The sequence below is a fragment of the Trichechus manatus genome, unplaced genomic scaffold (assembly GCF_000243295.1).
Source record: "Trichechus manatus latirostris isolate Lorelei unplaced genomic scaffold, TriManLat1.0 scaffold00001, whole genome shotgun sequence".
NCBI lineage: Eukaryota > Metazoa > Chordata > Mammalia > Sirenia > Trichechidae > Trichechus > Trichechus manatus.
Genome location: NW_004443937.1, coordinates 28,709,858 through 28,734,423, shown reverse-complemented (window position 1 = coordinate 28,734,423; position 24,566 = coordinate 28,709,858). Strand labels below are relative to the sequence as shown.

The following is a 24,566-nucleotide window of genomic DNA, read 5'->3' as shown; positions in this document are numbered from 1 at the left end:
GCATGTTTCTCTCCAGCCCCTTGGTGTGTGTGTAGGGGGTGGAAGTGTCCTCTGGACTCTAGAGATCCATGTGGGTGGCTGGTCCTGGACTGGGCTTGGGCCAAGGAATACCCTGGGCTGAGAGCTTGAGTCGGGGCTACTGTTCTGATGATTCCCATTGACTTGTGTCTTGATTTGAGCATAGAGCTGGAACTCACCTAGGGCCAGCTAACAGGGAGAGACCTTGCCCATGGCCAATGTGGGCTTCTCTGGGCTGGGGAGAGAGCGCAGGTGGGCATCACACAAAGGTTCTCTGTTGCCCTGTGTGTTGATTCCTCCTTTCTGTGAACCACACCTGTGCTTTTCACATGGGCCCAAAAGACTTTCATCTGGGGCTACTTCAGCTGGAGCAGATCAGCTTTAAATTATGAGACTCTGTATAAGGTTTCTCCTGGGGAAGGGCAAAGTAACACTGCTAAAGATAGTGTGAAAATCCCTGGGCCACATCAAGACTTGGCCCAGGTGAACTTATCAGGGATGGTACTCTGTCTCAGGGAGGACCTCAAAAATAACTTCTCAGATGTGGGAATGAGAAAAAGGGGTTTGTTAGTCCCTGGTGTTAGTCACTTGTCCATGAACATCAGGACCTCAAAAATTCCAATCTTCTGCAGTCCCAGAGGCATAAATGATCTTTCTTAGCTCCTGGGAGCTAAGAGCTAAAGTCAGGGTACTGGCCCTAAGCCCTACGTCTCCAAACTCAGGGATGTCATGCCTTGCTTGGATAAAGCTGGGGTGTCCTGAGGGATTAGGGCTTATGTGTCATCTTTCCAGGACCACCCAGAGCCTGAGGGCTGAGAGTGTGGAACATCTTTTGGTCTGTAGAAACCATAGACTGCCAGCGGATGGTCCAATACTGCCCAGAACCCAGGGAGCTCGCTCCCCATTGGGATTATCGTCCCATCTTCCTGATCCTCCCGAATGGTAGAGAAGGCTGTCCAGGTAGAACAGGGCTGAGGGGCCCGTGCCTGGCCCACCTCATATCAAGTCTGGCTTGGGATCAGAACGCCCTGCCTGGAAAAGGGCCCCGCTGGTGGCGCGGCTGCTCCCCGTCCTGATGCTCTGAGGATGTCGGCTGAGTCCTGGGAGTCGCCGGAGGGCTGCCGGAAGCCCTGGAACCCTGGGACCGCACCTCGCCCGCGCGGGGCACTAGTATTCTGTAAGGTGAGAGAGCAGCCAAGCCCCGCCCATGATGACTCGCCCAATCCAGGCCTAATCTTCAGGCTCCGCCTCCGGGTTTGGTGTCGGCATTTCCGGTTTGCTCCCGGAAGCCGCGAAGTGGAGCCAAGTTTGAAACGAGCCGGGGTTTGGGGGCGCAGCGGTGAAGCTCGACCTGCTGCGGTTTCCTTGGCTACCCCGGCCACTTGAGTCCTGTCGCCATGCCTATCCGTGCGCTGTGCACCATCTGCTCCGACTTTTTCGACCACTCTCGCGACGTGGCCGCCATTCACTGTGGCCATACCTTCCACCTGCAGTGGTGAGTGAACGCGGGTTTGCGGGCCCGGCGCTCACCCGGGTGCGACCGCCGGGTTGTGGGGCCTCAGGCCTCCCAGCGACCCGTGCCTGGAGTCCAGATGGGTGATGAGGACGGCACTAGACGGAGCCGCACAGGACGTTCCCGACCTGGACAGAGGGATTAGGGCAGGCTTCTGGGAGAGGGTGACAGTTGACCCGAGTCTGGGGAGGGGACTTCCGTGATCATCTGTGCAAAAAGTCTGTCTTCATGGTCCCCGGACTCTGTTAGCCCTGATATGAAACCATTCCCGAAGCCAACTCTTCAGACATAGATTAGACAGGACTATAAGACATAAAATGATACTCGTGAAGAAAGTGCTTCTTAGCTCAAGTAGTTACATGTGACTAAATGGGCAGCTCCTGTCCGGAGGCGAGATGAGAAGGCAAAAAGAGACAGGAGCTGGCTGAATGGACACGGGAAATCCAGGGTGGAAAGGAGGAGTGTGCTGTCCTAGGGAGAGCAGCTAGGGTCACAAAGCAATGTGTATAAATTTTTGTGTGAGAAACTGACTTGAACTGTAAACTTTTCACTTAAAGCACAATTTAAAGAAAAAAAAAAAACCTCAAAAAAATTAAAACAGTAAAGAAGTCTGTCTTCAAGGCTATTAGCCCAGGCAGACATGAGCTTTCACCACACTAACGAGCTCTTTTTATTTCTTAGTAGAAACCGGGTAGGCCCCTGCCTTCATGAGATAATTTGTTGTGGTTTACTTGATGGTTTGGAATGATTCTATCCAGAGTCATCTCATTGGTCAGACATCCCAGTGTATTCAGTGCTGTCAGCAAACCCATATTAACATCAAAGGGCAAGGGGGTGCTCCTCATAAAGGGGTCTTGCTGACCTGTGGGACCATTCTGCTGAGTGTACAGCTGGTGTGGAAAGGTTACCCTGGAAGCTGTAGACAGGCTGGTTTGGAGCCACCAGCAAAGGAGTTAGGCAGAGTGATCCCTGGGTGCTTTTGGAGCAAAAGGCCCCAGGAAGCAGGGAGCCAGGCTGCTGGCAGATCTCAAAGGGCGTTTTTCCCTCAGAGTGCCCCTTACTGGTTAGACTGTGTTCAGAGCCCTGTTGCTGACAGCCTGAGCACCATGCTGAGGAGGTACTGCTGTGCTGTCAGACTGGAAATCAAGCCTCTAAGAGCTATTCTGTATTTACTCTCTGGGTGCTCTTCTTCCATCCTTTGATTTTCAGTTTTCCTGTGTACTTATGTTTTACATGTATCTCTTGAAAACGACATTTAGTTGTTTTTTTTTTTTTAATCTAGTCTGACAATCTTTGTATTTAACTGGACCGTTTTGTCTACTTAAAATTATTGCAATTACTGGTGTATTGGGGTTTAAATCTATCGTCTTATCTAGTATTTTCTATTGTGATCTGCTTACTTTTTTTCCTGCCTATTATTTCTTATTCTCTTCTTCCTTGCCTTGGTTAGGATTGGTTGAATATTCTGTATCTCTCCATTTTCCCCCTTGATTGATTTGGAAGTTACGTATTCTATTTTCATTCTTTTAATGGTTATCCTAGAAATTAAAATGTGTCCTTTTTTCTTATAATTTATGTAATTTTTTTCTGTTGTTGAGAATATGCATAGCAGAACATACACCAATTCAACAGTTTCTGCATGACAATTCAGTGACATTGATTGCATTCTTCGAGTTGTTCAACTCTTCTCCTTATGCTTTTGAGTTGTTCCTCCCCCATTAACATAAATTCACTGCCCCTAAGTTTCCTATCTAATTTTTTGAGTTGATATTGTCAGTTTGATCCCGTATAGATAGATTGTAAAAGAGTACAATGCTAAAGGCAGACATTCTTTACTAGTTAAGCTAAACTATTGTTTGGTTTTTACGAAGACTTCATGGGATATTTTTTGTTTCAGGTTTAAAGATTATCTCAGGGCAATAGTTTCAGGAATTCATCCAGCCTCTGTAGCTCCAGGAGTCTGGAGACCATGAGGATTTGAAATTCTGTTCTGCGTTTTCCCCCTTTTGATCAGGATTCTCCTATAGAATCTTTGCTCAAAATGTTCAGTAATGGTAGCTGGGCACCATCCAGTTCTGGTCTCATGGCAAAGGAGGCAATTATTTATGGAGTCAACTAGCCACACATTCCATTTCCTCCTCCTATTCCTGACTCTTCTTGTTTCTCTGTTGCTAAAATGTGTGTCCTGAACCTATCAGATTCAAACATTAATACCTTTTTCATTCTTTCAGGCATCTTTCAGGTTGGGGGGAGCATTATTCTGCCTACTACACCTTTTTCTGAAACTCCCAATTATATGTACATTAGATAGACCTTCTCACAGTATTTCTATGTTTCTTATCATCTCATCTATATTTTCCATCTTTTTAATCCTTAGTATTTCCTCTAACCTAGCTTTCACTTTAGTAATTCTTCACCTGTGTCTAAACTGCTGTTAAACTCATCTATTGAATTCTTAATTTTGGCCATTTTTCAGTTTTAGAATTCCTGTTTGGTTCTTTTTCAAATCTGCTATGTGGTTACTTTTTCGTTTCTGATTCTGTACTCATATGTTCAAGCTTAATTTGTATTTCTAGCATAACTGTGTTATGGTCTGTGTTTGACAATTCCAATATATGAAGTCTTTGTGGGTATGCTCTTCTGGTTCTCTCTCGCAGTGTTTTTTTCTTTGTATGCCTGTTTACTTAAAAAACAAAAGAAAACATTTTATCACAGTATACTGTAGTTACAGAAAAGTACACATAATGAGTGTATGGCTTGCAAAATTTTCACAAACAGCACACCTGTGCAACCAGAATTCACATCAAGCAGCAGGACATTATCAGCACCCCAGGAGCCTCCTCATGCTGTCTTCCGTTACCCACCACCCCACACACACATGTAAGGATAACCGCTGCCCCTACTTCCAGCAGCAGAGAGTTTTGCCTATTTTTTTACTTTATGTAAATGGCGTCATGCAGAATGTACTTTTTTGTGTCTGATTTATTTTTCTCAATGCTTATGTGATTCATTCATAGTATTGTTCTTAGTTGTAGACTCATTCATTCTCATCGTTGTGTAGGATTGCATGGTGTTTGGTTTGCTTTGATTATATGTTGTACAGGGTATTTGAAAAATAATTTATAGGAAAAATTTGAGGCCTGGTATGATAGTATCTTCCAGAGGGGATGTTTTTTCTCCCTGGTCTCAGTCTACTGGTAGGAGACTACCTTAATTCATGTTTAAGGCTTGAGGTTTCTGGACACCTGGATAGATGATGCAAAGCTGGGCTGTGTTTTGGTTTTACTGCTATTTATTTTATTTCTATTTACTCTTATCTTGAAAGTATAGCCCTATGGGGTCCCAGTTGAAAGTGGTCTTGGAGGGACCCTGGACTTTGACTTTTGCCCCCCAGTCAAAGCCCAGAAGGTTGCCAAAAGAGTAGCTCAGGGGTTGTTGTTATTGTTAGTTACCATCAAATTGATTCTGACTCATGGTGACCCCATGTGTGCAGAGTAGAACTGCTCCATAGGGTTTTCAAGGCTGTAACCTTTCAGAAGTAGATCGCTAGGCCTGTCTCCCGAGGTGCCTCTGAGTGGGTTAAAACCACCAACCTTTCAGCTAGTAGTTGAGTGCTTAACCATTTGCGCCACCCAGGCAGGGCCAAACCAGCAGGGCCAAAAAAGAGGCCAGTTGGTTTGAGTGCTGAGAACTGGTTAGGCCTTGTCTGATGTGCTGTCGCTCACTGCCTGCGGTGCTGCTCTCCTGTGCAGGCAGTCGTTGGGTTGAAGAGGAGCTGGACAGACCCCATTGTTAGCAGAGCAGCTGTCTGACCTCCCTGTCCCCAGCCAAGCCAAGGATCACCAGTCTGTTTTTTTGCTTCTCATTCCAGCCTGATTCAGTGGTTTGAGACAGCACCGAGTCGGACCTGCCCACAATGCCGAATCCAGGTGAGGGTGTTGGCGTGGGACCACCTCAGCTGAAGATATCTTCTCCTTGCCAGGAAGCAGGAACGAGGAAAGATCTCTGAAAATGAGCAGTGTTTCCATCCTTTTTGGACGCTTATGATTTGAGGCCAGTTGAGCCTCACTTGCCATGCCCTTGAGTGGCTCAGGAGGCTTGCTTACAATCCAAGGGTAGCCAGCAGATGGACTTGTTGCCTGGGCCAATGTTCACCTGGATAGATTTAGCCACCTTCCCTACCTTTCCCCATTTCCCCACCTCCCCAGCACCTAGAGTCAGGGTGTCTTGGGAGCAGTCACCACATGGTTCTACAGTGATATGACTTCAGTAACCACTAAACTAGCAGTCCTGGCTTGGGTTGCCTGCAAGGTTGAAGAGGTCTTCTGTCTCCAAGGGATGTACTGTGAAAAGTGAGAGCTGCGCACAGGCTTGGCATGCATATTAGGTGGGCAGTTGGACCTGTGCACACCCTGCTTGTCCATGACCCAGCCACGCAGTCCTACTCTCTTGTTCTCCCATCCAGGTTGGCAAAAGAACCATTATCAATAAGCTCTTCTTTGACCTTGCCCAGGAGGAGGAGAGTGCCTTGGATGCAGAATTCTTAAAGGTACCCAGAACCTGTCTCATCCCACTGAAGCTCAGGCTTTCTGGGAGCTCACACCCCACTCCCACCCAGGAAGGATGCCTGGAGCATGGAGATGGGGTTATTACTGGGAGATTTGGTGAAGATTTCAGGGTGAGAGTGAGGAGAGCAGAGGACAAATGATGGTGAGGGTCAGGGTGAGACATAGTCATGAGAGATGTACACTGTTAGGGAAGAAGGAGGCTGCTCCACTATGAGCCTTCCCCTTGGGATTTCAGGGCAATTCTGACCAAAAGGCAGAGTGCTTCTCCCAAGGCCACCTCACTTTGCAGAGGACTGCAGCTATCTTGCCCAACCCTCTTTGCTGCTAGGACAGTTATAGACAGATTAGAAAACTCTCCCACTCAGTCAGGGAAGATGTGTGGACCCACTGTTCCCAAAACTGGCTGTGCCTTAAAACTGCCTGGGGAGCTTGGTATAAATCCAGATGCCTGAGCCTTCCCCAGATCAGAGATGGAAGGCAGAACCCTGGAATCAAGATATGTAGCCAGGGTGGAAACCCACACTGCAGGGATAAGTGTGTTCCCTCCTATACTTCTACTGCTTCTCTTTTGAGTCTAAAATTTAGCTTTTTTTGTTCATGAATGGCTGGCAGAAACCTCTCAGGGATGTTGGCCTGGGCTTGGGGTTCACAAGTGATTCCAGGACTCTGAAGATTAATTTGTATCCGTCAGATCGGGGTTTGTTCAGCCCGGCCTGGGGGTGTCATGATGTCCTTGGAGCCCATTGCTTCAAGCACGTGGAGCTTTTGTGCTTAGAGCCAGCATGTTTATCGTCATGGTAACTGCTTCCAGTTTTAAGTGGTGTCCTCCCTGTGATGAAGGCTACAAAGGCAATTTCATTTCTATCTGGCTTTCAAAGCCAGGCTGGGGAGACAGGGAGGAAGTATCTCGAGTAGCTTGGAGCTAGGGTTTGGAAGGCACCCTGCTGGGTGTGGAAGGAGCCGGGGGACTGTGGGTAGAGTGGTGCAGCCACCTTGGGTTGGTATCTGTTCTCAGGCAGCTCCTTCCCTACCCCCCAGCTTGACCCTCAGCTGTTCAGCCCACACTGACCAGCCTGGCCACCAGAAGTTCCTGCACCCAGAGTCCTGGGTAGAGCATTTGACAGCAGGGGGCATGTCCACCCCTTGGGACTAGGCCTTAGTATGGGTCACATTTGAGATTCTGAGTTGTGTGTTGATCTGGGAAGGGTGATCTGGTAGAGGGTTTGCCTGGTTCTGTACCGCTACCACCATGGCACTTGGCCAAGCCTTTCAGATCTGCAGAGCTTGGTTTTTCTGCTTGTGAAGTAGGCACCTTTCTCGCCCACAGGACCGTTGATTGCTCTGGACTCCTGAATGAGAGAAGGACTCAGTTCTGCCCCAGCCTCTTGTTGGTTATGCAGGCGGTGGCTCTAGAATGTGTGCATGGATTTTAAGAGGCTCACTTCACCCTCATGACAGCCTGGTTAGAGCCTAGCATATGTGGGGTTTCATCCAGGGGCTCACAGTTGTCCTGGTTCACCTACCCCAGCTGCTACGTCCTATTGGATTCTAGGGCTGGAAGGCTTATAGTACACAGAGCCAGCCTGGAGCCTGGAGAGAGGTAGGCTGTGAAGCAGGCAAGACACTGGGTGAGGAGGAGAGGTGGTGGCGCAAGGTCCTTGGCCTTTCCTATTCTGTGTCCCTGGTGAGTGCGGCTGATGCTCAGAGAGAGCGAGGGACAGCACAGGGCCAAGGAAGTAATGGATGCCTCTGCTGTTGAGAGTGATCACACAAGTCCACCTTCACTTCTCCCCATCTTCTACCACTCTCCCGTCCCGGCTTCTCGCTCCTGAGATTGTGTTTTCCTACCTTACCTACTTTTTTTAAAGGCACATGAAGATAAGCAGTGCTTGGTGACTTAGCTTGGCTTTAAGGTATAGCAAGGTCCATGCCTCCCTGGACCTACAGGCCTCATTATCCCCTTTTGGGGCTCTCCTTAGCCTTATAGGAGGCCATGTGGAGGCTGGCTGTGATGCTTTCCTGTTGCTTATTGTGGATATTACCTTGCAGAATGAACTGGACAATGCCAGAGCCCAGCTTTCCCGGAAAGGTGCGTTAGCAAGAGACAAGGGGCCCTGGTAAACCCCTGATTTGGTGTTAGAGGGAGGGGTCCTGGGAGGAAGGCCTGCAATTTTCTGGCAGAGCTGGGAACTCTCCCTCCTTTGTCCCTGAGTCTTGCTCACTCCTGTGACTGGCAGAAAAGGGAGGTGACTAAAACTGGCCACCTAGACCAGGTGAGCTTCTTGCCCAAGACCCAGGCTGGGGGACATGGGGGATGTGATGGGATAGAATATCTGCAGGAGAGGGCTTAGCTACTGAGTCTGGCAGGAACCTGCTTAAGTCTGCAGATGATAAAGTAACTAAGTCCATGGGAGGAGGGAACAGTGAAATGTTTTCCCAAGTAGTTCCAAGCAGCAGAAAGAGGGTCTTATCCCCTGACTGAAGAGACTCTGGCTCGGCTTCCCTGATTTGGTGCATGCCAGAGAGAGGAGTGGGCAGCCCAGCTTTCTGGCATAAGCCCTGAGAAATCACCTGGCTCATGAGTGGGGTGCTGGAGCCCAGGTTCTCATGCAGATGGACGGACAGGCCTTCCCCTCTGATCCCCTCTCCAGAGAAGGAGAAGCGAGATAGCCAGGCCATCATTGACAGTCTGCGGGACACGCTGGAAGAGCGCAACGCCACCGTGGAATCTCTGCAGCAGGCCTTAGACAAAGCTGAGATGCTGTGCTCCACCCTCAAGGTGGGTCCCCTGGTCCTATGGGCAGAGTTGGCAGGGAGGTAGCCCCAGTCCTGGGCTCATCACTCTGGATTTAGCTGTTGATTCTGCCTTGGTGAATACCTTGGTTTGTGAAGTTGTAAAATGGAAGCAAACCCCTTTTCTCCCAGGCCCTCCCATACTGTACCCATCCAGCCCATAAGAAAAGGGCCGTGCTGAATTTTGTACCAGGTAGTTTGGAGAGGTGAGGCCTTCCCAGTGCTTCACTGAGGGGCTCCTCAGCGAAGACCTCGGTGAGGCTGGGCCACATTGCCAAAAGTGGTTCATTCTCCACTGATGAGGCCAGCCTGAAGAGCCTTCCATTAGCACTCCAGGCCTTGGCTGGGCTGCTCTCTGGAGCCAGATCAAACAGCATCCCAGGGAGAGACAGGAGCCTTTGAAGTCGGCTGTGCCGAGCTGACTGGGCGGATCAAAGCCTGCAGAGCAAGTGGCCCCAGACCCAGATGAGTTTTGTATCAACCTGGGTTGATGAGCCTCTTGCTCTCCAAGGGGCACGAGGCGATTGATCTGAACCTATGATTGATATTCTGACCTCGCAGGCAGGAGCGGCCCTTGCTGGATGCCATTTGAAAGGGAAAGGGAGCTGTCTTTGTGAACAGACAAGGCTGCAGGATGTTCGTTGTCTCTGCTCCTGCTCAGAGGCTGGGCTGGATCATGTGGTCTGGCTGGTGGGAGGGAGGGAGCAAACCAGCACGTGCTGCAGAGCATGAGTCTCTGAAGGCATTCCCAGGTCAGAAGTAGAGTGGATTTGTGCTGAGGGCGGCCTGGCCAGCTGCCTCTGGCTCAGCTCTCTTCTGCCAACTGTCCATGGGTCTAGATAGTGGATGGTGAAGCCTGGGTTGTGCTCCAGATTTCTCCAGCTACCTACACAACATGTACCATGAGTCTGGGCCATGGACCTCAGCAGCCCACCGTGGGCCTGTAGATGCTGGCAGTGGGCTGTGCTGTGGTGAGAGATAACTCAGGAGGAAGCAGACAGGGAGATGAGGAAGCAGCTGGCTAGGAGTTCTTGGCAGAGTAAGCACAAGCTAGAGTAGAGCCCAGGAGGCTTGCCTCCTGGGGGCTGGGAACACATGGGTATCAGCATTTTCACAAGATGTAGGGCAGACAGCTCTAGGGTGGAGTTCTCCCAGTAACCTTAGCCATAGCCCCCTGGGAGCCTCCAAGTAACAGGTATGGGCCTGCTTGCTCTTCAGAAGCAGATGAAGTACTTGGAACAGCAGCAGGATGAGACCAAACAAGCAAGGGAGGAGGCCCGCCGACTCAGGAGCAAGATGAAGACCATGGAGCGGTAAGCTTTAAGCTAGGGCATGCCCCGTGCCTTTGCACCCAGGACCCCCAGGTGGCACAGCTCTCAGGACTGCGGCAGGGGGTAGGGTTGGGCTACCTCTGTGGCTCAGATCTCCATAGGCCATGGAGGGCTCCAGCCAGCTGGGTATGGGCACAGGTCTCCTTGCTCAGCTTCTGTGGGCACCTCTACTTTCCGTAGAGGCCCTTGCCACACTCCTTCTGGTCCCTGCTACTTGTGGCCGGATAACCTGGCAGGCCTTTCCCTCCAGAAACTTCTCTGGGGATTCCTGTCCTTGAGGTCCTTCTGCCAGCACCCATCTTTCTCGAGCAGCATCCCTGGAGCTGTGCTCATCTCTGCTGTGGGGCCTGTCCTTGGGCAGACCCGCCTGCTGAAGCATCCTAGCAGCAGAGGCTGTCGCTATAGCAACGGCAGCAAAGGGAGGCAGAGCTGCACTGGGTATCTACCCATCAGCCTCCACATTTCAAATGCCGTGGGCCGGGTGTTTTTCAGGGTTGAGCTCCTACTCCAGAGCCAGCGGCCTGAGGTGGAGGAGATGATCCGAGACATGGGTGTGGGACAGTCAGCGGTGGAACAGTTGGCTGTGTATTGCGTGTCCCTCAAGAAGTACGTTCTCTGGCCACTCTCTCCAAGCCCAGGAGCCAGGCCATGTGGCCCCACCCATGCCTCTCCATCTGTTGCCCGTCTCTTGTAAGGCAGAGCAGGTGGAGTTAAGGGGCAAGCTCTGGAGCTACACTACCTCAATTTGAACCCTGACTCCGCCTCACACTGCCTGTGTGGCCTGGGGCCAGCTTCTTATCCTCTCTGACCCTCAGCTTCCTAAATGGAGATAGAAATAGACATGCTTCACAGGGCTGTTGAGAGAGTTGAGTGGGTATTGTGTGTGTTATTTCTAAAGGGACTGTCACAGCTCTCTGAGCTATAAGCCCCATCTCTATATCTGGAGCTTGTTTCCCATCCCCCCTGTTACAGACTCTGCCTGGCTTGGATCAGAAACTTGGTTCAGATTCTCCAGTCCTCACCCCATACTTCAGTAGCAGTAGGATCTCTGCTAGGACTGTGGTGGTTTTTAATTACATTTTTTTTTTGTTTGTTTATTGTTGTAGTTTAAGTGAAAGTTTACATTTCAAGTTAGTCTCTTATACAAAAATTTATACGTACATTGTTATGTGACCCTAATTGCTCTCCCTGTACTGTGACAGCACACTCCTCCTTTCCACCCCTGACTTCCTGTGTCCATTCAACCAGCTCCTGACCCTCTCTGCCTTCTCATTTCATCTCCGGACAGAAGCTGCCCGTTTAGTCTCATGTATCTACTTGAGCTAAGAGGCACACTCCTCACGAGTATCACTTTATGTCCCACAGTAGGACTGTGGTGGGTTTAAGTTGGTGAAGAGGTCGCCACTTGGCTGAGAGGCACAGGGGCTGGGTGGTATGGGGGCCCCCTTAGTAAGGCCGGGGCTCCCTGCACTCCCTCCCAAATTACCAGTGCCTGCGGGGCAGACAGGGAATAGAGTCTCCAGCTCTTTTGCGTTCGGTACAGGACCCTCCATAGCGCCACCTAGCCTCTGCTAGGCGCAGGTGTCAGAGTAGAGGTGAGAGTGATCTGAGGGGTGAGGCTGCACTCTGTGTTATGTTGCTGCTGTGGCTCAGACTGACTGGCAGGATAGCAGAGTGCAGAGGTCTGGCATCTTGATCTCTTTCCATGGCTACTTTGCAGAGAGTATGAGAACCTGAAAGAGGCACGGAAGGCCTCAGGAGAGCTGGCTGAGAAGCTGAGGAAGGACTTGTTTTCTTCCAGAAGCAAGGTAACTTAGTGGGGAGCAGAGGGTGATGGGAGAGGCCTATTCCTCGAAGGTGGCTCTCCTTTTGTCATTCTCACTTGGGTCTTCTGAGTGAGGCCATGGGCATAATGGCACAGCCTCCATGAGGCTGTTGGATGTCTTGCAGGAACTGGTCCTTACTGGGCATTGTGGCTTGTCCACTTGGGGTGGCAGATCATGGAGGTATCCCCCCAACCCATGCACACTCATTCTCCCCTCTGCTCTTCCTGGCTCCTGGGCATTGCTTAGCTAGCTGGAACACAGGCCCCAAATGGGACAGCTTCAAAGGCTTGTTTTTGTACCAGACCTGGAGTAGGAGGGCTCCTGGGACCAGATTCACTCAGCACAGCTGGCCTTGCAACTGGGCATGGTACGTCCGTGGATTGCAGGGTATAGGAAATAACCCCTGCTCCTAGGTAGCTCCAGAGGTACTTTGCCAGACTGAGGCCTGGCTCCAAAGAGCTGGGGTCTCCCCTCACCCCAGTCTCTTCTGTACCCTTGACTACCCTCACAATGTACTGGGTAGCAGCAGGTCGGGCAGGGCACATGGCCACCCCATGGTTCATCCTTTACCCCCTGCACTTTCTTGTAGCTGCAGACGGTCTACTCTGAACTGGACCAGGCCAAGTTGGAGCTGAAGTCGTCCCAGAAGGACCTACAGAATGCCGACAAGGAAATCACAGTGAGGGACATTCTTGGCCTGATAGGAATGAGAAGTGGTTTGTGTGCCCTCCAAGAGCAGGGCTGGGCTATCTCTGCCCAGGGCCCTGGGCACCAGTCAGTGGTGGAGGTTCTGGGCTCTCTCTATCCTCCGGGGGTAGAGTGGATCAGGGTGTGCACCTTGGTCCTGAGCTGGAGCCTGCTTGGCAGAGGACAGACAGCAACCTAGGTCTTCCCTCACAGTCAGTCCTGTATCGCTGGGGTCCTTACTCACCAGAGGAAGGGCTCCACCAGGGGAGGAGTTCTGGAGCCCTGTGGTCCTGGCCTTCTGAGTCTGGTGCTGGGTTTTCAGGCCTTGCTCTGTTCCTTGTGTACCTGCCCCTCCAGCAGGCTGCTCATGACCTCTGCACTCTTTCTGGACTTGGTGCCTCAGCAGGCACCCTTCTCTCACACCCTTCTCTTTCCTTCCCCAAGAGCCTGAAAAAGAAGCTAACGATGCTGCAGGAAACCTTGAACCTGCCGGCAGTGGCAAGTGAGACCGTCAACCGGCTGGTCTTAGAAAGGTTTGTTGGGCCTCTGGGGTGTGTGTAGGGTGGAGGGGGTTGGAGGCCAGAAGCACCCCTTGGTAAGAGTCTTCACTCCTGCTGACTTTGGTGGGGTGGGTGGCACATGTGACCCTGAAGGCTGTGGACCTGCCCTGGGAGCCAGCCCTGGGGTTTAGCTGGAAAACAGCTGCAAGTGCAAGTGCTGTCTGTTGAGGAGAGGCCAGGGTGGGCTGGAGAGGGGCCGGAGGTGGTCTGGGAGTGGGCAGGGGCGCTGGCTGTCTTGGGGCATCCTGTGTATGGAATGGCTGGCCAAATGCATCGTTGTCACTTGCCCCAAATTCTGAGACAAACATGGAAGAAACCACTCTGAAACCATTTCCCTTGGGTCCCAGGAACGTGTGCTTTAAAGCTACCAGCAGAGGGAGCTAAAAGGCAGAGGAACTGGTGGCCCTTCTTGGGTGGGTACCCATTCCTCTTCCGGAATGTTTCACAGAAGCCGCCTGGCTGAGACCTCTAGAGCTGTCTCCTGCCTGTAAGACAACCCCAGCTGATGACCCAGACAGAAAGCACACAACTCCCCTCAGTGACCCAGTCTTTTGTTAGAGTCACTTTTCAATGTTTTTTAGATAATCAATATGCTCCTTCCTTCCCACATCCAATCAGTTGCTAGAGCCTGCCCATCTAACCTCCTGGTGCTTCCCAACCCTTTCCCTGACACCACCTCCACACGGTGCTGTGACCCATGCCCCTGCTCCTCCTGGCTGCCCAGCACACCAGCCCCAGAGAGACTTCCCTGAAACGTGGCTCTGGGCATCGTGCTACCCCCCAAACACCTCCTAAACCCCTTGGCTTTGCAGGGCAGCTGACCCTTTTGTGTGGGGAGGAGTCAAAGCAAAGGCACAGAGGCGGGAAGGCAAGGAGTGCCCCTGCTGTGTTTGATGGTGTGGTTTGGCCGAAGCCTAAAGACAAACTGCAGCCCACAAGGCTCGTTCCATGAGTGCCTTGGGCACAGTGCCAAGGGGCCTGAGAGATGTTGGGGGGATGGCATGTCACCAGCTTGATGGCGTTGTCCTAGACCTCTGCTTTACTACAGATGAAGACCTCCATGAGATTTACACTGCGGTGTGGTGTGATTTTGTGGTTTGATTTTAGGTGTTTCTTGACACTTTGATGTCATTCTGTAACTTTTTAAAATTTGACTCCCTGGAAGGCCTTGGAGATATATCCAGGTTAGTACACAGAGATCCATTTCTCCTTCACCCAGTGTCTATGAAGCAACAAACCATGTCTATTCAGACATCCCCTGACATTCAGAGTGGTTCCAGTTTTCAGGCTGACAGAAAGCACCGTAGGAAGCACCCAAGGGTGCAAGGGAGAGGCGGCCTGGTAAGGCAGTCACCCTGGGTCTTCCCCAGTTCTCTCCTGGGTTGGAGCCACTATTTCCTATATCTCGTGTCTTACTTTTTCTTGATTTACTTCGTTGCTTTGTTGAAGTTCATCTTGAAATAATTCCTAAGGAAGGGAGCTTGACCGCATGTCAAAATACCTTTGTTGCTTTTAGCCTAGATTGCCAGATTGAATTCTAGGATTACAGTTAGTCTCCCTCAGAACCTTGAAGGCCTTGCTTTCCAGTGTCTAGCATGCAGTATTGCCTCTGAGAAATTGATGCCTATCTGACTTTTTTTTGTGGTGAAAATATATATAACATGACACTTGCCAATTCAACATTTTTCACGTGTACAATTTAGTGACACCAATTACATTAATCATGTTGTGCAACCATCATCAATATCCATTGCCAGTTTTCCCAGCACCATAAGCAGAAATTCTATGCTTCCTGAATGGTGACTCCCCTTTTCCCTCTTCCTCCCGCCCCTAGAAACCACTAATAACTTCAGTCTCTATACGTTTGCCTATTCTAGATATTTAAGTTGAGATCATACTACTTATCCTTTTGTGAAAACACTCAGCATAATGTTTTCAGTGTTAACCATGTTATAGCTTGTATCAGGACTTCATTTCTCTTTCTGGTTGAGTAATATTCCATTGTATGTATGTACCATATTTTGCTTATCCATTCATCAGCTGATGGACATTTAGGTTGTTTCTACCTTTTGACTATTGTGAATAGTGCTGCAGTGAACATTGGTGTATTGTCTGATTCTTGATCCTTTTGTAAGTGAACCTGTTTTCAGTCTCTGGACAGTGTAGGATCCTTCCTTTATCCTTGGCTTCTGTGATTTCACCGTGATGTGTCTGGATGGTTTTTTTCTATTCATCCTGCTCAGCCCTTGGCGGGTCCTTTCAATGTGAACACTCAAGTCTCCCTTCAGCTCTGGGTACTTTCTTGTCTTATTCCTTTGAGAATCTACTGCACTCCAATTTCTCTGTCCTCTCTCCCTGGAACTCCTGCAGGTCTCATGTGTGACCTCCTGGTTTGGCCCTTTGTGATTTTGTCTTTGTACTCTACATTCTGGGAGCGTTTCTTAATTTCTACTTAGAGTTTCTTAAGTTTTATAATTCTTATTTCAGCAATCACATTATTAATTCTAAGAGCTTTTTCTTGCTTTCTGAGTGCATCCTTTGCTAAACGTCCTGTTCCTGTTCTGTGGTCTCACGATTCTGTTTCTCCCAGGGTCAGTGTTTGTGCATCATGGCCTTTTGCTTGGACTTCCCTCCCACGCCTGGGGGTTCTTGACTGCCTATGACCCTCTAAGGAGGAGGTAACAGGAAGGCTGCCTAGAGCCTGACCTATGTGGGCAGGGTTTGAGGGGAGTGTGCAGCAAGCTGGCATCATGCTGGGTTTTACCAGAATGCAGAGGGCTTTGCCATTGAGTCCAATACTGGCTGCCCTAGGTCACTGTAGACGGTTTTCTTTGTGTCTTTGGGAAAGGCCCCTCCATTTCTTGGCCCAGGATAGTAGGCTGGCTGCCTGGTGTTCCGCCAGTGCAGATGTAGGAGGGGAATGGAGCTGAACTCACGTCTTCCATCAGTCCTCCAGTTTTCAGGCCCACTTAATACTCCTTCTGTGAGGCCAGAACTCCTCTTGTCCTCCCTTGAATTTGCAGCTCTCTCCTGAAGATTCCTGGCTGCTGTGTCAGTCCCCGGTTCCCTGGCCACACTCTCCCTCCCAGAATTTTGTGGAAATTTCTGGGTGCTGATGACGGTTGCCTGTTTTGTTTGTTGCAGTACGATTATCCTTCACCCCTGTCATTTTAGGGAGGCCTCAGGAGGTAGGGGTAGCCACTGCCCCACTGTGGAAGGGATAGGACAACCTCTCTTGTGGGCCTCAAGGACCCCTGAACTCCAGACTGGAGGGAGTTGAGGAGGCCTTTGTTTATGATAGGTCTGCCAGAAGGAGCCATGAGTTCATGAAGAAGATGTTGACTGGCCCCATGCCACATAGGTGATGGGTCTGCCCAGGGCTTTGCCTCTGCTTTGGAAAGGGGGGCTTGAGTACCTTGCCATGGCTCCTGAGGCCTCTGGTATAAGCCCTCTGAGTTGGCCATGGGCAAATGTCCCAGGGGTGATGGTGTCATCCAGGAAGGCCTCAAGCCAGGCCCTTAACTAGTGAGGGAGGGGCTAATTGGGTCCCAGACTATTTCTCCCCATAGGACAGACAGAGGTGGGAAGAAAAGAAAGTGGACCCCTGGCAGGAAGGGGAACAGGGCTCAAGCTCATAAAGGAAGAAGGGTATATAAGGGATGATTTGAGCTTTCTGGGGGAACAAGAAATGTGTCCATATGAGCCAGATGTGGGTGTGAGAGGTGAGGGAGGCACTGTGAGAACTTCCTGAGTCTTGAGTTTAGTGTTGTGGATGGCCAGGAGGTACAAGTGAAGAAGACTGGCTTGGCTTGGCCCACAGCTGAGCATATGCCTTGGGCAAGGCCCAAAGGGATGCCAGCAGGAAGCCCTGCTGAGAGCTACCTGGAAGGCCTAATGGCTGCACCCAGCCAGACCAGATAGGTCCAAGACCCTGCCTATCTCTTGAGTGTACTTCTCCTTACTGGGCCTGGACTTGCTGGGGTTGGTAAATGGTGGCAGAATGGCAGATACTGTGAAAAACTGGCGTAAGTGGTCTTGGCTATTGCTTTTTGCGGTGGCTCCCAGAGGGAGAAGCAAAGCATCTGGCACATAATGTAGAATTGAGGTGGATTTTTGCAGCCTTCATTTCTACTTGAGGGCAGGGAGGAGGGCAGAGCTTCCAGGGGCCTGGCCGGGGAGAGGAAGAGATAGTTCAGGCTTCCCAAATGGCTTACCCATCCAAATCAATGCAAGTAGCTCCCTTTCCCCTGATTTGCAAACCCTAGTGGGCCTGTAACAGCCCCTGAGTGGCTCACCCTGGAGACTGACATCCCCACAGCTCATCCTCTGCCCTGACCAGTGGGAGTGGGGCTGTGGCATAGCCCTGAAGGGATCCTGAGGGAAGGAAGGGGAGAGTGTGTCCTTGAGGCTGCCCCTGCCACCCCCCAGCATTCTCTCCAGACCACAGAACTGTGGGTTCCTGCCAGGCCTGGATGGGCTAGAAAAATCCTGTTGGCTGCAGTTTTCTAATAGAATAAAACTCTCCCAACCCCCCAATTATAACGGTTAAAGCATGCTCATTGTTGAGAATGTGGAAAATGTGGAGTTATCGCAGAGATAGTCACTTTTGGCATATGGTATATTTCCTTCCAGTCCTTTTTCTGTATGAGGGTGTATTTGTACCAAATCATGTGATTGTACCATACATAGAGTCTTGTGTTACTTTTTAAATTAACATATAAGCTTTTTCTTATTGTTAAATTTATTGTCCATAAATACCACTTTAATGCCTGTATCATATTCAATTACGGAAATGCCTGTCCTCCAGGCATTTCCTTTGAATTATGGTGTTGGTGAAGAATATTGAATATACCACGGACTGCCAGAAGAACAAATCTGTCTTGGAAGAAATACAACCAGAATGCTCCTTAGAAGTGAGGGTGGTGAGACTTCGTCTCATGTACTTTGGACATGTTATCAGGAGGGGCCAATCCCTAGAGAAGGACATCATGCTTGGTAAAATAGAGGGTCAGTGAAAAAGAGGAAGACCCTCAAGGAAATGGATTGACATAGTGGCTGCAACAATCGGCGCAAACATAGCAATGGTTGTGAGGATGGCGCAGGACTGGGCAGTGTTGCGTTCTGTTGTACATGGGTCACTATGAGTCAGAACTGACATGATGGCACCTAACAAAAACAACAACCAGGGGAGTCACTTCAGCTGTTTCTAATACTGTGCCATTTGCCATGATAGTTAATACTGGTGAAGGAACAACCCTCTGCATCAGTCTGTTGCCACATCTCTGACGGGCTCCTTGGGCCATGTTCTGAGAAATGAGGCTACTTGTTCAATGGGCAGTTCTTTTGTTTGTACATTTGGGTTTTGTCTGGCTTTTTGCTTGATTCCTCCGGTATCTTCCAGACTTTCACTCATCACATGACTGAGCAAAGGGCTGAGCTAAGTGGTTTATTCTATAGAAATTAGGGTTTCCTTTGGGGGTGGCCCTGTGCCAGGAGTGTGCTCCAGGCCCCTGGAGCTGAGCCATTTTTGACACTTAAGGGGCTCCTGTCCTTCTGGGCTGCCTTTGTGGTATTGAGTGACAAGGCCATCTCTGCCCTCAGCCCAGCTCCTGTGGAGATGCTAAACCTGAAGCTCCGCCGGCCAGCCTTCAGTGATGACATTGACCTCAATGCCACCTTCGATGTGGACACCCCCTCGACCCAGCCCTCCAACTCCCAGCCTGGCCTTATCAAGAAGCTCTGCCTGGAGAAGGCACAGTGAGTGGCAGTCCCTGGCCCTGTTCATGGCCTGAAGGAGGAATGGCTACATCATCTCTGCAGGCCCTGCCCTGAGAGCTTGAGTGGCTGATGGTGCGGCAGTGAAGGCCACCTGGACTTGGCTATGGCTTTGATTCCCAGCCACTTCTTCTTTCCTCTCCTGAACACTCATTCTGCACAAGCCCTTCTCTTGCTTATCTTATTAATCTGTACCATCAAAGGTGTTGGGATGCTGAGCTGACAGTGGAGGGAACACAAGGTCCCAGTGGGGGTGGGTCTGGGTTGGCTGGGTTGGGAAGATGCTCTTGGCATCTTGAATGCCTGTCCATCAGAATACTGAGCCAGGAATTCTCTGAAGTTCCTCTTTCTTTGTATGCCTCTGAGGCTTAGGCTTGAGGTGGGGCCATCTCAAACCATAGAGCCGATTGTGGCTGTCCACACGCTGCACTTCAGGTGGGGGTTGCTGAGGTGTCTTGCCCAGCACACAGCCATGACAGCAGCCATGTCACACAGTGGCTCCCCAGGGGGCGTGAGCTGAGCCCAGCTCACCTGCCCCTTGCCTTCACATCTTCCTCTTGCAGCTCTCCTATTCAGGACGTCCTCAAGAAGATGTCTAAAGGCCCTAAGCAGGTAAGAGCTTCCCAGAAGCTCAGGCAGTCACCATCAAGTCCTTACCAGGACTGGGCATGAAGCTAGACTTCTAGGAAGTCAGACTCTTGCCAGAGCCTTCTCACTCCTGACCCAGGACTGAAGCACTTCAGAGCCACCCTTGGGACCCTCCTTGTTATCCTTTCTGCCTTCTGGCAAGGCATCAGAGATCCTGATCCTGTTCCTCCACTCTCTCCCCTAATCAACAGCCCCCATTCTCCTTAGCTGCTATCGGGCTCATCAAGTCTGGCCCTGGCGTCTCCTCTGCAGGATTGCCAGCTCTCACTGGGTGGCCAGCGCTGTGTGGGAGAGCCAGATGAGGAACTAGCTGGTGCCTTCCCTGTCTTCATCCGGAATGCCATCCTAGGCCACAAACAGCCCAAGAGGACCAGGGTAGAATCCTATCGCAGCACAAATGCGGTGAGTGTGGCTTCCCACAAGTGACAGGGGCCAGCCCTCTCGGGTAAGGCTGGGCAGCCAGTCCCCTAGCCCATTGACCTGGGCCCATTCACCTCTCCTTCTGCCCTAGGTAAGGACAGGTTTTGATGGACTCGGAGGCCGGACGAAGTTCATCCAACCTGTATCCTTGTTCTGTGGTGCTGGGCTGGGCTGAAGTGAGTTGTAGAGCTCACACCATCCCTCACTGGTACCCCAGGCCCCAGCCTGCCAGTGCCTGCAGCCTCAGGTGTGCAGAGCTGGGCCTTGCTCTGTAAAGCAGCGCTGCCCACCTCCAGGTCTGAGCCTCTCCTACTCTGTTCCAGTCACCTCTCCAGGCCTCTTCCTTGACATCTGCTCCAGACTGATTCGGCTGTAATCCGCCCACTGCCTGTTAAGCCCAAAACCAAGGCTAAGCAAAGAATGGGCATGAAAACAGTGCCCCCTCCCTCCCAGGCCAAGCTGGACAACTTTCTGAGGTAGCTCAGGGGCCCTGACCTTGGCCTCCTGGGGTTAGGGCAAGAACAGTGAATCTGATTAGTGACTGGCTACAGGCAGGAGACTATTGAGGGACAGCCCCTATTCCAGGACCAGCCCTGATGGCAGGAACAGACTGGCAGGTAGGGATGAAAGTGAGGCCAGAGGCTGCATTTTTCCTGCACTCACCCTGCCCCAGCCTCGCCATACTGGATCTAAGGTGACCAGCTCATTGTTCTTACCAGTAGAGTCCACTCCTGGTTCTAGGCTTCTGCTTATAACTATGATCAGATGCAACAGGGCTGCTTCTGGTCCTTGAGACCAGGGTCTCTTGTTGCTTGTATGAACCAAAGTGCTTGAGGTTTCTCAGGCAGCGTCAGGCTGGAGCCCCTGCCTGTCTCCAGCTTTTTGCTGGGCATGGACTGGGCCAGACATAGTGGGGAGCCAGGATGGTGGTAGGGAGGGAATGTAAATGTATGTAAAATAAAAAGATAGAACCTTTTCCTTCTGGCTCTGGAGTGTAAATTTGTACCAACACTGGAAAACTGCTTGCCGTGACTTTCTAAAGAGACCATCATCTAGACTCATCCTAGCAGTTCAACCCCTAGGAGTGTGCCCTCTCTCAGGGCAAAGAGAAGCTGTAGCAAGGATGAGATCTCTAGCTTCGTCTACAGCCTCTAACCTGAACATAGCCCAAAGGCTGTCAGCAGCAGAGTGAGTGGGTAAACTGAGGTCTATCCACACAGACAACTTGCACAGTAAGTACAACAAATAATCAGTGACACTCCCCACACCCCTACCTCTTGACTACCAGCCAAATTTCTAGCCTTTGGGTCTTGGCTTCAAGGGTACTTTCTCATAGAGGACTTCCCTCCCTGACCCCTAGCCTGGGTGAGGCCCCCTAAACTTCCCCTCTCCCACTACTGGGTGGAGAGTTCACCTGTTTCCCCAGGGCCCAGTATGGGCCTGGCACAGGTAGTGAGTTGTTGCTGTTGGTTGCCATTGAGTCGATTCTGATTCATGGCGACCCCATGTGTGTAAGAGTAGAACTCTGCTCCATAGAGTTTTCAAGGCTGTGACATTTTGGAAGTAGACCACCAGGACTGTCTTCTGAGGCGCCTCTGGGTGGGTTCGAACTGCCAATCTTTTGGCTAGTAGTAGAGTGCTTGACCATTTGCACCACCCAGGCACCTTCAGGTAGTGAGAGGATGAATGAATGCTTTAGGCTGTGGAAACCAGCTACTTTTAGCAGCTTTGGAGTAGCACTGGGCTTTACGGGAGGAGGTTATGGGTGCTGGACCCTTTTGGGGCTGGCTTGAGCCAAGGAGAAAGTTTAGTTAGGAGCAGTGCAGCAACAGGTTAAGTGTACAAGGGCTGGCTGCTAGCACTCTCCTTACCAGCTAAGTGATCTTGGCAAATTACCTAGCTTCTCTGTACCTCAGCTTCCTCACTTGTAAAGTAAGGGCTAGTACCAACCTCCCAATGGTAAGAATCTAGTGAGTCAGTATATGGTTAAGAGCTTATGATAGACACTTTTCACAATAGCCAAAAGATGGAAAACAAATGTCAATCAACAGATAAATGGATAAACAAAATGTGTATATATATATGTACACGTATATATACAATGGAATATTACTCAGCCATAAAGAGAAATAAAGTCCTGATGTATCCCACAACATGGGTGGACCTTGAAAACATCATGCTGAGCGAAATAAGTCAGTTGCAAAAAGACAAACACTCTATGATCTCACTTATGTGAAGTAAACAAATACGTAGAAACCAAAGATTATTAGTGGTTGACAGGGGTGAGGGGGAGGAAGGGGATCTTTGCTTAGGGGGCATTGAATTTATGTTAATGGTGGTTTAATGATTTGAAAAAGGATAGCGAGAATGGTTGCACAACATGAATGTAATCAGTGCTATTGAACTGTACATGTAGAAATTGTTAAGATGGTGTATGTTTTGTTATGTATATTTTCACAATTTATTTTTTGTGTTGACTCTTTGTTCCACTTAATTTTCGGTGCTGAGTCGTTATTCTTTATGTATTTTCATTGTTGTTGATTTTGTATTTGCTGAGTCTTTATGTTTTTTATTTTGATGTGTAGGATTGTTAGTTTCCTTTGTGGTTGTCTTAAAATTTATCCCTGTTTTTCTAAGTTTAAACCAATCTTCCGTTTCTTTATATCACCCTCACTTCCCCTCCATGTGAAAGATCTATAACTACATTATTTAGTCCCTCTTTTTTTTTTAATGTTGTCATCTTTTACATATTGATGTCTCTGTTTCCCTATTTTTAGTGTTTTGGCTTTGACTTATTTGTGACTAATTTTGGTTTGGTTTTTACAAATTCCCTAAATTTCTGTTCATCTGGAAATTTTTCGCCATCATATTTGAGAGACAGTTTTGCTGGATATATAATTCTTGGCTGGCAATTTTTTTCCTTCAAGGATTAATATATGTCATCCCATTACCTTCTTGCCTGCATGGTTTCTGCTGAGTAGTCCGAGCTTAGTCTTATTGACTCTCCTTTGTAGATGACTTTTCGTTTATCCCTAGCCCCCTTAAAATTCTCTCTTTATCTTTGGTTTTGGCAAGTTTGATTCTAATATGTCTTTTTGTTTTTTTTAATTGTACTTTAGGTGAAGGTTTATAGAACAAATAGTTTCTCATTAAACAGTCAGTACACATATTGTTTTATGACATTGGTTAACAACCCCACAACATGTCAACACTCTCCCTTCTTGGCCTTGGAGGACCCTTTTTTTTTGGTGAAAATATACATAGCCAAAGAGACACCATTTCAAAAATTTCTACGTGTACAATTCAGTTATGTCAATTACGTTCTTTCAGTTCTGTTGCTATTCTCACTTTAAATGAAGGTTTACAGAACAAAATAGTTTCTCATTAAACAGTACACATGTTGCCCTATGACAATGGTTAAGAACCCCACTACATGTCAACACTGTCCTTACTCAACCTTGGGTTCCCTATCACCAGCTTTCCTGTCCCCTTCTACCTTCTAGTCCTAGTCCCTGGACTGCTGTGCCTCATTAGTCCTGTTTTGTTTTATGGGACTGTCCAATCCCCGACTGAACGGTGAACCTCAGGAGTAACTTCACTACTGAGCTAAAAGAGTGTCCAGGGGCCACACTCTTGGGGTTTCTCCAGTCTCTGTCAGGCCAGTAAATCTGGTCTTTTTTTGTGTGTTAGAATTTTGTTCTACATCCTTCTCCAGCTCTGTTCAGAACTCTGTTGTGATCCCAGTCAGAGCGGTCAGTAGTGATAGCCGGGCACCATCTAGCTGTACTGGACTCAGTCTGGTGGAGGCCTTGGCAGCTGTGGTCCATTAGTCCTTTGGACTAATCTTTTCCTTGTACCCTGTTCTCTTCATTCTCCCTTGCTCCCGAAGGGTGAGACCAATGAAGTATCTTAGATGGCTGCTCACAGGCTTTTAAGACCCCAGACGCTACTCATCAAAGTAGAATGTAGAACAATGTCTTCATAAACCATGTTATGCCAATTGAGCTAGATGTTCCCTGAGATCATGGTCCCCACAGCCCTCTGCCCAGCAATTCAGTCCCTCAGGGAGTTTGGATGTGTCTATGGAGCTTCCATGACCTTTCCATGTACAAGTTGTGCTGGCTTCCCCAGTGTTGTGCACTGCCCTACCCTTCACCAAAGCCACCACTTATCTATCGTCTGTTTAGTATTCCCCCCCACCCCCCCATCCCTCATAACCAACAAAGATGGTTACTTTTTGTGTGTAAACTTTGTCATGAGTTTTAACAATAGAGGTCTCATACAATATTTGTCCTTTTGTGATTGCCTTATTTCACTCAGCATAATGTTCTCCAGTTTCATCCATGTTATGAGATGCTTCACAGATTCATCATTGTTCTTTCTCGTTGCATAGTACTCCATTGTGTGTATGTACCATAGTTTGTTTA

At 49.5% G+C, this 24,566-nt stretch overlaps 1 protein-coding gene across 1 annotated transcript; it reads left to right on the top strand.

Annotated features, from left to right (window-relative positions):
* The first annotated feature begins 1,315 nt into the window (after window positions 1-1,315).
* Window positions 1,316-20,689, top strand: TRAIP (TRAF interacting protein). The gene is made up of 15 exons (XM_004368728.3): window positions 1,316-1,513; window positions 5,403-5,460; window positions 5,997-6,080; window positions 8,149-8,188; window positions 8,751-8,878; window positions 10,111-10,205; window positions 10,716-10,829; window positions 11,944-12,031; window positions 12,639-12,728; window positions 13,181-13,269; window positions 18,898-19,053; window positions 19,635-19,683; window positions 19,972-20,121; window positions 20,231-20,281; window positions 20,500-20,689. Exons 1-15 carry the CDS (start codon window positions 1,416-1,418, stop codon window positions 20,617-20,619), a joined length of 1,410 nt encoding a protein of 469 aa, XP_004368785.1. The 5' UTR covers window positions 1,316-1,415; the 3' UTR covers window positions 20,620-20,689.
* Window positions 20,690-24,566: the final 3,877 nt, after the last annotated feature.